This window comes from Mobula birostris, chromosome 8 (assembly GCF_030028105.1).
Source record: "Mobula birostris isolate sMobBir1 chromosome 8, sMobBir1.hap1, whole genome shotgun sequence".
In the NCBI taxonomy this organism is placed as follows: domain Eukaryota; kingdom Metazoa; phylum Chordata; class Chondrichthyes; order Myliobatiformes; family Myliobatidae; genus Mobula; species Mobula birostris.
Window position 1 is genome coordinate 78999134 of NC_092377.1, and position 15801 is coordinate 79014934.

The 15801-nt window shown below is 38.3% G+C and overlaps 1 protein-coding gene across 14 annotated transcripts in view; it reads right to left on the reverse strand.

The window, feature by feature from the left end:
• plcb4a (phospholipase C, beta 4a) overlaps nucleotides 1-15801 on the reverse strand; it is a 568665-nt gene that overhangs the window by 180475 nt on the left and 372389 nt on the right. For all 14 annotated transcript variants that reach the window (XM_072265513.1, XM_072265516.1, XM_072265515.1 and 11 more), the window contains 2 exons: nucleotides 14381-14438; nucleotides 7616-7724 (listed from right to left, as the gene is read on the reverse strand). In XM_072265513.1, the coding sequence (XP_072121614.1) occupies nucleotides 7616-7724; nucleotides 14381-14438 (167 nt within the window). The remainder of the gene's footprint in view (nucleotides 1-7615; nucleotides 7725-14380; nucleotides 14439-15801) is intronic.

Below are 15801 nucleotides of genomic sequence, written 5' to 3' on the forward strand. Positions count from 1 at the left end.
ATGCAAAGGCTCATGGGGTGGTCGGTGAGGACAAGAGGAGCTCTATCCCTGTTAAGGTGGCAGGAAGATGGGGTGAGCGGGGATGTCCAGGAAATGGATGCGATGCAGCTGATGACAGCATCAACACTGGAGAAAGGGAAATCCTGTTCTTTGAAAAAGGAGGACATCCCTGATGTTTTGGAAAGGAAAGGCTCATCCTGGGAACAGATATGCCAGAGACAAACGAAATAAGAAAAGGGAATAGCATTTTTTATGGGAGGCACGGTAGGAAAAGAAATAGTTAAGATAACGATGGGAATCAGTAGGTTTATAAAAGATGTTGGTAGATAGTTTGTCTCCAGAGATGGAGACAGAAAGATTAAGAAAGGGGAGAGATGATCAGAAATGAGCCAAGTGAATTTAAGTACAGGGTGGAAGTTGGAGGCAATGTTGATGAAATTGATGAGCTCAGCATTGATGCATGAAGTTGCACCAATGCAGTCGTCAATGTAGCATAGGAAGAGAAGGGGAGTACTACCAGGAAAGGCTTCGAACATGAACTGTTCCACATAGCCAACAAAAAGGCAGGCATAGCTAGGGCCCTTGCGGGTGCCCATGACAACCCCTTGAGTTAGGAGAAAGTAGGAGGAGCCGAAGGAGAAATTGTTGAGTGTGAGGACCAGTTCCACCAGATGGAGGTGGGTGGTGGTGGAGAGGAATTTGTTGGATCTTTTGTTGAGAAAGATGGGGGATAAAAGTGTATAGGGACTGGACATCCGTGATTTAAATGAGACAGTCAGAGGCAGGGAATTGAACGTTCTTGAGTAGATTGAAAACATGTGAAGTGCTGAGGATGTAGGTGGGAAGGGAATGAACCAAGCATGGTGGAATAGAGTCAAGGTATGCAGACATGATTCAGTGGGGCAGGACCAACCAGAATCTGTTCCTAGGATGAGGCTTTCTTTTCCAGAACTTCAGCGCTTTCGTCCTCCTTCAAAGAATGGGGTTTCCTTTCCTCTACCACTGATGCTGCCCTGACCCAATTATCCTCTACTTCCCGGACGTCCGTGCTCAACCCATCTTCCCCCGCCTTAAGGGGACAGATTGCCTCTACCATCCCATGAGCTTCCGTATCCAATTCTCCACAACTTCCTCCATCTTCTCCCACCAAACATATCTGTACCTCTCCTCCACTCTCTGCTTTCCGCAGGGGTCACTCCTTCATTAATTCCCTTGTCTATTTGTCATTCTCCACTAATCTCCCTCCTGGCACATATCCCTGCAAGTGACAGAAATGCTACATCTTCCCAATCACCTCCTCTCTTACCTTCAGTGCTCCAAACAGCCCTTCCAGATGAGACAACATTTCACCTGCGAATCTGTTGGGGTCATCTATTCTATCCAGTGCTCCCAATATGGCCTCCTCTACATTGGTGAGACCAATTCTTTTATGACCTGCTAAGTTCCTACAGCATTTATGTGTATTGCTTTGGCTACATTCTCTACTGTATTATACCCTTTTCCTTGTAACTCTTCTTCCTTGTTTATTTATTGGAACTTTGGTCTTAAAATTATTGAGCTTTGCCTTATAGTCTCTTCCATGCCTTATCCCATCTTGGCTCAGCTCACTCCTCTGTCCATTTCTGCACCCACCCTGGTGTCAGAACCTTAACTCGCCTACTCTTCCTGCCTTCCTTCTGATTCTCCGTATTTAGCTAACTCCTCCAGGTCAAATTTTGAACAAACATTTGGTCAGCTTCTTCAGATAGTGTAGATTCAGTAATGATGTGATAAAAGATGTATTGCTTAGAAATTCTAATGACCTGTATCATAATTTTGGCCATTGGTACCTTCCCACATGGATAGAAGATTGTCTGACTGGCAGGAGGTAAACAGCAGGAATAAAAGGGGCCTTTACTGGTTGCTGCTCGCCAACTAGCAGTATTCCGCAGGAACATGAGGAATTCTGCAGATGCTGGAAATTCAAGCAACACACATCAAAGTTGCTGGTGAACGCAGCAGGCCAGGCAGCATCTCTAGGAAGAGGTACAGTCGACGTTTCAGGCCGAGACCCTCCGTCAGGACTAACTGAAGGAAGAGCTAGTAAGAGATTTATTCCACAGGAGATGGTAACGGGAGCACTTGTTTTCATGTCATACATCAATAATGTGTATGATGGAAATGATGGCTTTGTGGTTAAGTTTGCGGTCAATACAAAGATAGGTGGAGGGGCAGGTAGTGTTGAGGAAGCAAGAGTCTGAAGAAGGACTTAGACAGATTGGGAGAATGGGGCAAACAAGTAGCAGATGGAATATAGTTCAGGGAAATGTATGGTCATGCACTTTGGTTGAAGGAATAAAGGTGTAGACTATTTTCTAAACAGGGAGAAAATTCAAAAATCAGAGGTGAAAAGGGACTTGGGAGTCCTTGTGCAAGATTTCCTAAAGGCAGGTTGAATTGATGGTAAGGAAGGCAAATGCAATGTTAGCATTCGAAAGGACTAGAATATAAGAGCAAGGATATGATGCTGAGATTTTATAAGGCATTGGTCAGACTGCACTTGAAGCATTGGCCTCTTATCTAAGAAAAGATGCATGGGAGACAGTCCAGCAGAGCTTGACATGAATGATTCTTGGAATAAAAGGATTCTTGGAACAGGGATGGGAAGGAATTTCTTCAGCCAAAAGGTGGTGAATCTGTGGAATTCATTGTCACAGATGGCTGTGGAAGCGAAGTCATTGGCTATATTTAAAGCAGATGTTGATAGGTTTTTGATTAGTCAGCGTGTCAAAAGTTATGGGGAGAAGGCAGGAGAATGGGGTTGAAAGGGATAATAAATCAGCCATGTAGGTATGGCAGAGCAGACACAATGGGGCAGATGTCCTAACTCTACCCTTATGTCTTATGGTCTTATAAAATCACAGCACATTTCCGTAATGGATAAACGATTGCCCAGGCTGAGGACGGCTCCAGAATTTCGGGATATAGTGAAGGAAATGAGAAAAAAAAATGGCCAATACGAATCATATTCAAAGAAGATCACGGCTATTGGGTTGACAATCTTTGAACACTGAAGGGAAATGGGGAATGTTTGGCCTGGGTGCCTGTGAGTGTGTCACTGGATGAGACATGATAGGATGATGCTGAATAATGCTGTACTGAGAAGAACAAGCATCAGAATGGGGAAGAAATGTGACTTTGACGATGGAATGATTGTTGGTGCCAGACGTGGTGGCTTGAGTATCTCAGAAACTGTCGACCCCCTACAATTTTCACACACAACAGCCCCTAGAGTTTACAGAGAATGGTGCAGAATAAAGATCCAGCGGCACTTTGTTAATGAGAGTGGCCAGAGGAGAATGGCCAGACTGGCTCAAGCTGACAGTAAGGTGACGGTAACTCATGAGTCACATGTTACGACAATAATGCGCAGGCGCACGTCTAAACACACAACACATCACATCTTGAGGTGGATGGGCTGTAACAGCAGAAGACCATGAACATATACTCAGTGTATCATTCGGTCATGATGAATGCCAAACCAAAGAGAGTTAAAAAAAAAACATAAGAACATAAGAAATAGGAGCAGGAGTAGGCCATCTGACCCATCGAGCCTGCTCCGCCATTCAATAAGATATGGCTGATCTGACCATGGACTCATCTCCACCTACCTGCCTTTTCCCAATAACCATTAATTCCCCTACTATGCAAAAATCTACACAGTTACATCAATAGGAAGTTGGCTAAAACAGTATGCTTGAAAGGAGGCCTTAAAGGGGAAAGTTGGTGAAAGAATTGGGCAAAGGAATTCCAGATTGTTGAGCCTAGGTACTTGAAGGTAAAGGAATGGGGAAAACAAATGCAGTGGAGAATGCAAAGGTCATCAGAGAAAAGCATATGGGGTTGCAGGAATAAATGGAGTTTTAAAAAAAAGGGAAATTTAAACTTGAGGTAGAAGGGAATGGGAAGCCAAATTCTGCCAGATAAGATTTCAGTGAGATGGTTTGGAGTAGAATAGGGTATGGAGGTCAGGGTATTGTGGGATCTACAGTTTACAGAGATTTGAACCATGGAGACAGCAAAAGGAGGAATGGAGTAAAAAAAATTCAAATGCTGCTAATACTGTTAATCCAAAGGCAAAAATTCTTGGAATTTAGTGGTCAAGCAACATTTGTGAAATTTGAATAAGAATAATATAGATTAGAGTTTTAATGGCAGAGGGTTTGGACTGGGAGGCAGAGGTGAATACTGCTACAGAGATGTAGGTTTTCTATGGAAAAGATAGGAGGTCAGGAATGCAAAGAAAGATTATTCAAGTTTATAAAACTGTGCCATTAAGGAAATGGTTCATCCAGTCAGTTTAATTCAATATCCACTAGATGGCAGATTTCACCAGTGTAGTAAAAACACAAAGTGATATGCTTTATGTTTTATAGAAACCACCACTTGACACTGTGCTTTGAAGACAGGAAAAATGTGGTGGCCTCATTATCAAAGATCCCACATTTGAAACATTTTTGGGTAGTTCAGTAAGTGAGAAAGAGCGCTCAGTTCAAGCTAATTCAGATTTTTGTTCACTTCAACAATCTGCATAAAATGCAATCAACTCAGCATTGTACAGTACAAAAAGAAACTTTTTTTTGGTTGTGTTTTCTTGATTTACAGTATCAGATGGTCTCACCACCTGCAGACAGGAAAATATCATGCCTTAACAACACTGTGATATCAGGTCATAAATTTGTGGAAATGCATGAGGAAATATGGCCCCAAGGTCAAGCTGAAGAACTGAAAGCCGTGGGGCAGAGTGCAAAACTAGCCCAAGTGTCTTGGTCCAAATAATCCAGCGTATGGGAAAATTTGCTGGATGAATAGGAAGATGGGTGGGGAAGGATTTTATTGAGTTTTCACTAAATGAAGTTATAAAAGTTTAAAGTTATTAACTTTAATAGCGGAGGAGTCAATGTGACAGTCCATTTGTTCTACCTCACCTCAACACATTAATGAACCAAAAGCTTTAGTTAATCTTGTTAGCATAAATCAGTGAAGATAAGTCTGGTCAGTGCAAGGATCACCTCATGATAAACCTGCAAAGTTCATCAACTGTAAATTGAGTTAGATCCGGTGTAAAGGTCAGAGAAGGGGGTCAATTGACTGAGTGGAGGTTAGTTGAAAGCTTTTGAAGCCATGGGACAGAATCTCAGGCCACAACTAATGCCATTCAGGACTGAGATGAAAGTTTTCATCTCTCAAAGGGTGGTGAAGTTGCAGAGATCCCTACTGCAGAAAGTTGTGGAGGCCAGTGTGGAAAACAAAAGTTATGAAGGGGATGAGGAGAGAGCGGCAGCATGGCATTGAGATACACGGTCCAATCAGAATGATAGAACAGGATCAAGAGGTCCAAACAGCTTTCTTTACTTGCATTTCTATGTGTTTCAATAAAACACCATCCAAGAACCCGGTACTGCGCATAAGATCGATAACGTTTTGGGGTCAAAAAATCATAGAATCACAAAGCACAGAAATTAGCCATTTCAGTCCATCTCATCCATGCTGAGAGTGAAGCCTACCTACACCAATCCTGGCTGCCTGCAGCAGGCCTATACCCCTCTATATCTATTCTGCCTAAGTTACTGTCCAAATGCCCTTTGAACACTGTAATGGTATCTGACTCTACCACTTCCTCTGGCAGATAACCACCACCCTCTGTGTGAAATAATTAACCCTCAGATCTTCTTTAAATATCTCCCTCTTACCTTAAACTCGTGCTCTCTAGTGAAAGATTCCCTTGCTCTGGGAAAAACACACTAACTTTCTGTCCTTTCTATGACCCTCATAATTTTCTAAACCTTGAAAAGGTCTCTCCCAACCTCCTCCCTACAGTGCAGTGAGAATCATGGGCTTGCTGAGATTTTTCTGATTGCAACTCTTCAAGGAAAATCTTCCAATTAAATTTTAATTTTGGGCAAAGACTAGCAAATCAAGAGAACACTTTTTAATACAAAGGAAGAATATAAACAGTTAAAATCATAACAGACTTTATGTTTGCAACTACGCTCTAGAGGAAGCTTTGATGACTCAGCAGTATATGTATTCATTTTGCAAAACGTACTAAGAGCAGAAAATCATTTTTTTGTTGAAAGGAATTTAGAAAGGCATGCATTTGTAAGTGCTTAATTTTTATTGATAAATTATTGTTTAGAAGATGTGAAAATTAAACCTATGTATAAGTCATGGGCATGTCAAGCATTAGTGGAATGCCCTATGAGCAGATCTAATACTTGACAAACAGGCACTGGAGTTTTTTTTTTCCATTCGGTAACTCTTCTAAATACTAAATACTTTCTCCAACAAAAAGCTTGCTGTGTTGTGAAACTGCTCACCAGGAATTTGTATATTCAAAATGTTGTTCCAAGGGGAACAACTATGCAATAATCATTACAGATATGGAGTCAAAATTTAACACAGCCCAAGAATTCTTACAGGACCTGAAATAATATTTTGAGTGAAGTGTACTATATGAAAGATCGAAAAGACTGGTATCATTTACAAACAAAGTAGTAATTAATCTAATCAGATTAATTGAGAATAAATCTCTTTTTTATTTAAACTCAGGAAAGAGAATCTTACTGTCCTACTCAATTACATACAAGACGAGGCTTGTCTTCGAATCATTCCCCAAGCTTTACAATGGTATGCATACAAATGAAAATGCAACACTTTCCCATTACAATCATTAACATCAAGTGGTTTAGTGTTTGACCATCATTGCATCCACAAGAACCATGCTACATGACTTCAATAATGTGAATTTTTGTGTCCTCTAACCAATGAAAAATAGCCTGTAACTCAAGCACTACTGGGGTGTTGGACAGGTGGAATCATGAGGTGTGCAAACTCTTTCTGTTGCTGATTGCATGTTGTGGCCATGCAAAGGTAACAGAGGAATGTAACCTAATAGCTGAAGCTTCAATATAGAGCACCAGTGTCCACTCAGCATTATACACTAATCGATCTGCTTCATCTATGCACTTCTGGCAAACATCCACAAAGGACTCATGCAACTCCATCAATGTGCTGATGTTCACACACCATCTTGGAACACTTGAGTGTGCTCAAAACTCAGCTTTAACAAACTTAGTTTCTCTCTAGACATCTTTCATGAATCTCCAACAATAAAAAAAACTTTCACTATTAGTTTTCCAGCCACAGTATTTAATATTAAATTGCCACTTTGATTGAATGGAAAAGATTAAATTTTCCATAGTGCTTTTAGTTACTACCATGTGGAAAAACTGCAACTTCTCTCCTTTTAAGGCAGTTCATCTACGAGGCAGTGAATATGTGACTTCCAAGACAAACAGCAGCAATAATAATAGACATATATAATTAAACAAAGCATTATCTTATGGAGATTAGATTAAATCCTAGTGTTAAATGTGGGGTGTTTCACTAATATGAAACGCAGATGAATGCATCTGCATTACAAACAAAATAAAAAGACCTCAGGACCAAAATGTAACAGTTGTGCAAACAAAAAACTGCTGGATAAAACAACAGCAGAAAATGTTTGAAAATTATATACCCCATCACTCAAACTTTACCTTATATTAAGGCAGAGAGTTGCAAGAGAGCTTACCTTGTTTTCTCAGTGTTTCATCTGGTTCATAATTCTCAAGTATCTGCATGGCTCTTTTCGTGTCATAGAAGGGGAACAAAATTTCATTCAGGCGAGGATCTCGTTGATTCTACAGTAAGGAAATGACTGAATTAAAGTGTTTCCCACCAATGTCTTACAACAGAAAAAAATAATAAATGTGCAAGAATTATTATTAAAAGTAAAATATATGTGTGTTTTCCCTTTGGTCATTTGCATTTAATGATAAGGTACAACAGTAAAGATGATAATGAACATAATGCCCAGCATTTCTGCATGCATTTTCTTTAAGTATCATATAAAATGAGCTAAAGTTTGAGAAACATGCAATTTTATCCTTCAAAGCATTCCCTATGTTGTTATGAAAGAGTAAAGCCTTCTGCATGTGCTTACTACAGGTCAGCCATGAAATGAGGTCAGCATTTCAATAAATGAGATTGACTCGATAATTCAAGAACAGCTATTTCAAGATTGGGTGATGATAACCTTATATATTTAGGAATTACATACTCTACTACACCTGTAATAGCTGTAATGGTTTTCAACATCAAAACAGATGGATTTTACAGACTGTGAAATTCAGTAGAAGTTGATCTTTACTGGCATTTTGCCATTGTATCAATGTACAGAAAAGCTGCTTTCATGAGAATATCTAATGCATTTCCTGGTTTTGCTAGTGTTCATTTATCTTACCCTTACCTATTGTGCATGCAAACATGAACGCGTGTGTGTATATACATGCATGTGCACGTGACTTCACTTTGGATTAAGAACAGGGAAAATCTTCAGACCCTTTTCTCAAATATTTGCCAATATCCAAGTATCTTGGCACATTATGAAGGGAAAGGTGTTTTCCGGTGTTATTTTATTTTCCCCTGGATACTCAGCCCACTTCAGAGATAAAACAGAGCTAATAGGTAAGTCACAATTTTCATCAGCCTGCCATTAACTAAAGGTTTTCCATAGAATTATATCATGCCACATTGTCAAACAATTGTAAAAGTGTCCTATTACATATCTTATTCATATTATACTGTATGTTCTAATGCTATAGATTTATGTCAGTGTATCTTCAAATTCACACTGAAACATATAGTTCTAACTTCGGGTGACAAATTATTAATATTTTCTTCTCTCTTTAAAATCACCTGATAATACTTTAGTGGCTATTTAATTATACTTATCATGACAAAAGGATGTCTAATTATAAGTTACAGAATAAATTTTACAAATGTATTTCTTCTTTATATAATAAAAGTTGCTTATATAATTTACATTAAATCACACTGCTATTGCTTTCACAATTACTTTGAAATTTGTGTTATTTCTCAATTCCTTTTGTTTTAGTCAATACTTCTGGTTCAAAGCTTTTTGTTATATTCAGTACTTGGACCAAAGAAGAGCATGACAAGGGAGATTAAAGAAGGCAAAGTAGAACCATGAAATTACTCTGTTATCAACAAATGGAAGAACAAATTATTATCTCACAGGCACAGAGAAGTCAAGGTGGGAATTGGTTATGGCAGGCTAGTCACTAGTTACGAGAGAATCTGATCAGGTGAACTTGGCAAGTGCAATTACGTGTCTTATAACTACATGGAGGCCAAGGGTATTGCTTGCAGATTCAGCAACCCGGGTTCAACCCTGACATCCTATGTGCCTTGTGCAAGTTCCCCTCATCATTGCGTGAGTTTCTTCTGGGTGCTGTGGCTTCCATATACCAAAGAGGTAAGGATAGGTTGGTTATTAGCTGTGTACACTGTCCTTTGTACTCAGGTGAGTGGCAGCAACTGGTGGAGGGAACTGATGGAAATGTGGGAAGAATGAGACGGGATTAATGTCGACGGGTACTTGATGGAAGCATGCACATGGTGAGCTGAAGAGCCTGTTCCTTGACTCTACAACTCCATTAAAAAAGTTAAAAGGTATAATATATTAAGTAAACTAATCAAACACAAATAATGCAAAATTTAATTATCTGGATAGATTTTAAACTAGAGAAGACATAGCAGAAGCACCAGTAAACCCACTGAATGTCTCCTTAAGAGTAGTGGTTCCAACTCCAACAAAATCTCTTTGGAGTGGGGAGTAGTTGAACCCCATAGTTTACAGGAAAAATATTGAGTTAGAAAGTTTACAAAAAGGTAAAACAAATAAAAATGCACTGATGCCCCCTAGGTTTGACTCAATTTCTGAAAAAAGGAGCAGCCTGATAGGCTATCAAGTATTTATTGGAGAGAGGGGCACATATATTACTGAGTATGATCCAGCCCAGCTTTCATCTGAAAAAGTTGGAAAACTCTGCCACAGAGAAAGGGACAACGTCAGGAAGGACAGAACGACAGGCAAGTCTCTTCAACATTAGTGTCAGAACAATTATTGGGATTCCAACTAATAGAGTAAACAAAACAACAAATAACCAGTATGCATTTCAAATGGAAGAAGACTTATTTGGCTAACCTCAAATAAATTCCTTGAAGTAACTAAGGAATATTGGGCAGAGCCAATGCAAACTGTTAAATACTGATATTTCAAAGTAAAGTAGTATAGAGTCATCTCATGACCATGAGTGTGTGTGAAATCAGAGAACAATTAAGAGAATTGTTCAACCTAGCTAGCAAATTGGAAGATATAAAACTTATCTGAGTGCCAACCAAGCCCAGACATACAGTGTTAAGAAGTGTAGGCTTGCTGAACATATCAAACCTTAGACCATTATGTAAAGTTCTGGTGTCAATACCACAAAACAAATATAGAAGAACTGAGGAGGGTGAAAAAAATATTTACAAGTTTAATACCTGAACAGTGAAGTTAATCTTCCAGGAAAGAATGAGTAGCCCTAGTCACTTTTCTCTTATTAAAAACAATTTTGAGATATTTTAAAAATTACAAATGGCTTTGATGGAATACATGCATCAAACGTGTTTCCACTTTCATCAATTATTAAACAAATCTAGATGTCATAAATATAAGCTAGCCATGAAGTCAAAGGAGAACTCTGAAACTGTTAAGGACATTACTGCAAGCAGATGTTAAAGCAATAAGAATCCCTCTAAGTGGGAGATTGAAACAGAAGGTTCGGCTGATAGTTATATGAGTAATGATAGAAGAATGACAGACTCGGCCTTGGTTTGGGCTACCTGGCCTATCTGCAAGCTTTACTCTCAAGGTAGAAAGTGAGTGTTGACAAAGTTGTTTCTTGCACTGGAGTTCTGTGATTCTTTTTGTCCATTACTGAGTGGATGTGGAGCGGATATTTCCTATCATGGGTGATGAAAGGACCAGAATCAGGTTTATTACCACCAACATGTGTCATGAAATTTGTTAACTTAGCAGCAGTAGTTCAATGCAATAGAAGAGAGAAAAAAATAATAAATAAGTAAATCAATTACAGTATATGTATATTGAACAGATTAAAAATCATGCAAAAAAAAACCTGAAACATATATAAAAAAAAAGTGAGGTAGTGTTCACGGGTTCAATGTCCATTTAGGAATCGGAAAACAGAGGGGAAGAAGCTGTTCCTGAATCGCTGAGTGTGTGCCTTCAGACTTCTATATTTCCTACCTGACAGTAACAAGGAGAAAACGGCATGAGGCCAGAGGGCACAGGCTCAGAAAATAGAGACATCCATTTTGAACAGAGATGAAGAGGAATTTCTTTAGCCAGAGGGCAGTGAATCTGTGGAATCTGTCACTGGGTATATTTAAAGCGGAGGTTAATAGATTCCTGATTAGTAAGGGCAATAAAGATTATGGGGAGATGGCAGAAGAAAGGGGTTGAAAGGCATAATAAACCAGCCATGATGGAATGGCAGAGCAGACTCGATGGGCCAAGTGGCCTAATTCTGCTCCTATGTCTTATGATCCTTTGGTCTAAATCCATTTATTTACTTCTTTCGCTTTTATTTGGATTCATTATCTGCATATTGACTTATTGCTGTTTCTCCCCCAAATGCACTAACCTATTTTGGCGGTGGTGTAGGGTAAAGGCATCAGGGTATCTTGTACAAAGCACTTGATGTATGAACCAAAATACATTAGCATTAATTGAGACCTTTGAGTGTCCTCTTGCTATCATAAGCCATGGTAATTATGGTGAATTAATTTCAACTTTCCAGGCTGCATGCCTTGGTTCTTGAGATGCCTAATCAGTTTTGAGCAAATGCAGGGTAAAGCAAAAATCTTGGGAAAATATCCTTCCAGCAACATATTTTAAGTACTTAAATAAACATACATGATATATTTCCCAAACTTAAAAGAAAACATCATTACAATTAAAATCACAGATCAATTCTATTTACTTATGAGGTCTAAATTCTGAAACCTATACAGTGGATTTCGGCCAAGTGAGTCAGGACCAGTATATTTTAGCTCAAGTAAGTGGCTGCCCCAATTAGCCAAAGTTTCATGGAAATCATTAAAAACTATTTAACTAAGTAACGAATTATGTATTTGAATGAAAAACTGACAAAAATTAGAACACTGTCAATACTACCACAATACTATAAAATTATATTAATTCAGAATAGTTATTGGAGAAATTAATCCAGTGTATACTGCTGTGTTCTTTTGATTAACTGTAAATAAACAAAATCAGTGCAGACACCTAGTGTAAGTAATGGACTACTTCATACAATTCTTTCAAAAAATGCATCCTCCAAATCTTCATTTTCATTGTAACATTCAAGATGATTGCCAACATCTTCAAATTCTTCACAGTTCCTAACTTGTTGAAGTAGAGAAATTGTTTCATTTTCACTCTCGGCATCACCAAAACTGGCATCTCCAAGCTTGAATGCTTGAAACCACAGTGAGCAAAACAGTTCTGAATTGTCTTGCTGCTGATTTTTTGGCAACTATCATTGTTTTTAGAACACAAACATACACAACTGACACTACTGAAAAACTGTTTGCTCTAAGTACGATGTAGTGTCTAATGGCAACACAAATGCAAACACTGACATTAGTTAGAAACTTCGGCAACAGTATCCTGCCCAATTAAGGAGCATATTGTCCCAAATAAGTGAAGGGAATGCCAGCTATTTTCTTGATTAGCTTTTGTTCTTTAAGAATTGGCCCAATAAGTAGCTGTCACAATTAACCAAAGGCCCGATTAACTGGAATCAACTGTAGATAGCACTGTATCACACAAGACCAGATGACTTTTCACAAAATATAAACACCTCAAACTATCCTCAAAGATAAACATGGATAATGCAGGATATGAATGACCATTTTTCAGTTCACTTGACCAAAGTACTGCGCACAATGCAGCAGAAGGTAGCGTTTCATGACTATACAGTTTTTTAAAATAAGATCTGAATAAAATAAAAGTGGATGTAAAAAAATACATTATTTTAAAATTTTTCATGCTGGTTTAGATCTACAGTCCACGACATGATGAAGTGGGATTGTAAAGCACAAACATTTGGCATCTTTCTTTAATGTATTTTTTTCTCTGGTAGAGGAGGTAAGTCATTTACAGTAAACACGGAATACCTGAGCACACAGAAAGCCAGAAGAATTGCACATAGATTTATTCAATATTCATATACGAATACTTCAAACAGATAGGATTACAATTCTTCTCATTCTGCTGCTAAAGGAGAGGCAGTAATTCATTTACAATATGAATTGTAAGTTCATATTGTAAATTTGAGGAAGGACATTCTAGCTATTGAGGGAGTGCAGCGTAGGTTCACGAAGTTAATACCCGGGATGGCAGGACTGTCATATGTTGAAAGATTGGAACGACTGGGGTTGTATACACTGGAATTTAGAAGGATGAGAAGGGAAACAACAGGAATTCTGCAGATGCTGGAAATTCAAGCAACACACATCAAAGTTGCTGGTGAACACAGCAGGCCAGGCAGCATCTCTAGGAAGAGGTACAGTCGACGTTTCAGGCCGAGACCCTTCGTCAGGATGAGAGGGGATCTGATTGAAACATATAAGATTATTAAGGGATTGGACACACTAGAGGCAGGAAACATGTTCCTGGTGTTGGGGGAGTCCAGAACCAGAGGTCTCAGTTTAAGAATAAGGGGTAGACAATTTAGAATGGAGTTGAAGAAAAATTTCTTCACACAGAGGGTTGTGGTTCTGTGGAATGCTCTGCCTCAGAAGGCAGTGGAGGCCAATTCTCTGGATTCTTTCAAGAAAGAGTTAGATAGAGCTTTTAAATATAGTGGAGTGAAGGGATATGGGGAGAAGGCAGGAAAAGGGTACTGATTGTGGATGATCAGCCATGATCACAGTGAATGGCAGTGCTGGCTCAAAGGGCTGAATGACCTACTCCTGCACCTATTGTCTGTAATATCTAGATAGGAGATTTCAGCATAAATGGATTCTGCATTTTTTTATGTGAGTTTACTACTCTATAGTATTAGAGCAGCAGAATTAAGATCACAAATTATTTTTAAGAACTTAGCTGAAAACAACATTCACAATAGTAACCCAAGGAACTTCACTAATGTATAAAAAGACATACATTTCCAAATTTCCAACAGATTCAGTATCCACAGAGTAAACATAAAAGCAGCATGCAATACTTGCAAAGCAGAAGCAAATTCAGTCGTGCATGAAATGGTGTTTAATTTTATGCACTTGGCTGTCATTATTGTTACTTCATTGATAGCAAACAAACAAAGGCACAATCCATGCATTACACTCATCAGGAAGCCCTGAGTAGAGCAAACTATTGCAAGCAGAAGCATGACACAGTTAATGAATGAAAGAAGCTTACTTCATTCAGAAAGCTGACTAATTGGTCTACGGTTAAGTAATCAGATTTGTCTCCATTGCTGAAAAGGAATTCAGTAGAAATATAAATTGTTGGCATATTTTTGCATAACTAATTTTTCTAAACAAAAACCTAAGAATACTGCAATTTATTTGTGGTTGCAAATAGCTTCCATTAAACCTAATCTAATGTAAGAGAAGTGATCAGAAACAGTACAAGCTTAACTTTAGTGCACTCTAGAAATCATTGTAAAGTATTATCTTTGTTTAGGATTGCTATACACTGAGAATAAAGTAACAATAATTTTAAAAATCTGAATGTATTTATTGTATTACTCATTTCACAAGATTGTCAAAAACTATCAGCAAACCATTTACTTCATGCATTCCTCCTTTGGAGATATCCTAAGTAGAATATCAGATATATATTTTCTTCCAGAAAGGAACTATCCCTTTTCAGCTACTTCAATAATTTTAATGCTGCAAATCAAGGTATCTACTCATGGTCATTTGGGTTCAATTTCAGGAAAAAAGAAATTCACAATCTGGAAGTCTGACCTAATACTATATTTACATTTCTTGATAACTTAATCTGAGCTTAGAATAGAACAGTACCAAAGAAAGTCTTTATTCTAGTTGAGAGAGTTCAATAAAGATTTTGGGACCCAATCCAATGTCAGCCCCTCATTTCCTGGCTACTTTATAACCCCTAGCCCCCTTTCATGACAGCTGAAGTTCTCAAATGAACATACATCTATCCAAATATAATGGAGAGAATTAGTATGAACAATAAAATTTGGTAACTAACCAGCACACTCCATTAAATTGGCTTTATGTACATGATACAGGGACAGTGAGTAGATAGAAATGAAAACAAGTTTAACACAAATAACAAAAGAATGTTAGAAGGTTTTACTCTCGTAATAAAATGACTAAAATAACAAATTAACTATTACATAGTTTCAATTTCAGGGTTAAGGAGGAGATACTGGAATAAACTTAAATGTCTTTTTAACTAATCTGCCATTCAGGTAAGATCACAATTGTTACAGCAGCTAATAGAAAACAGAAAATGGAGAAAACATCTCTCAGGTCAAGCACACCCATAGAGATGGAAACTAGTAAAAACGTTCAGGCTTTCTCACTCACTCACGATGAAAGATTTGTACCTAATCCTTCACTTCAACTATTTTTTTCCACCCTATCCTCGTATCTGATGATGGACTTGGTGTTGAACAAGTAATTAAGTCCTTCCAGGTGAAGTGGCAATTCACTTGAACTTCACCCAATTTCGTGCATTACATTCAGTGTTCATGATCTGGTCTCCACTTAATGAGCAAAATTAAAAGGAAGGCCGCAGCCACGTTGCAGAACACCACCACACAATATGCATTGGTAAGCCTGAGTCTCCATTTTCCTGTCACT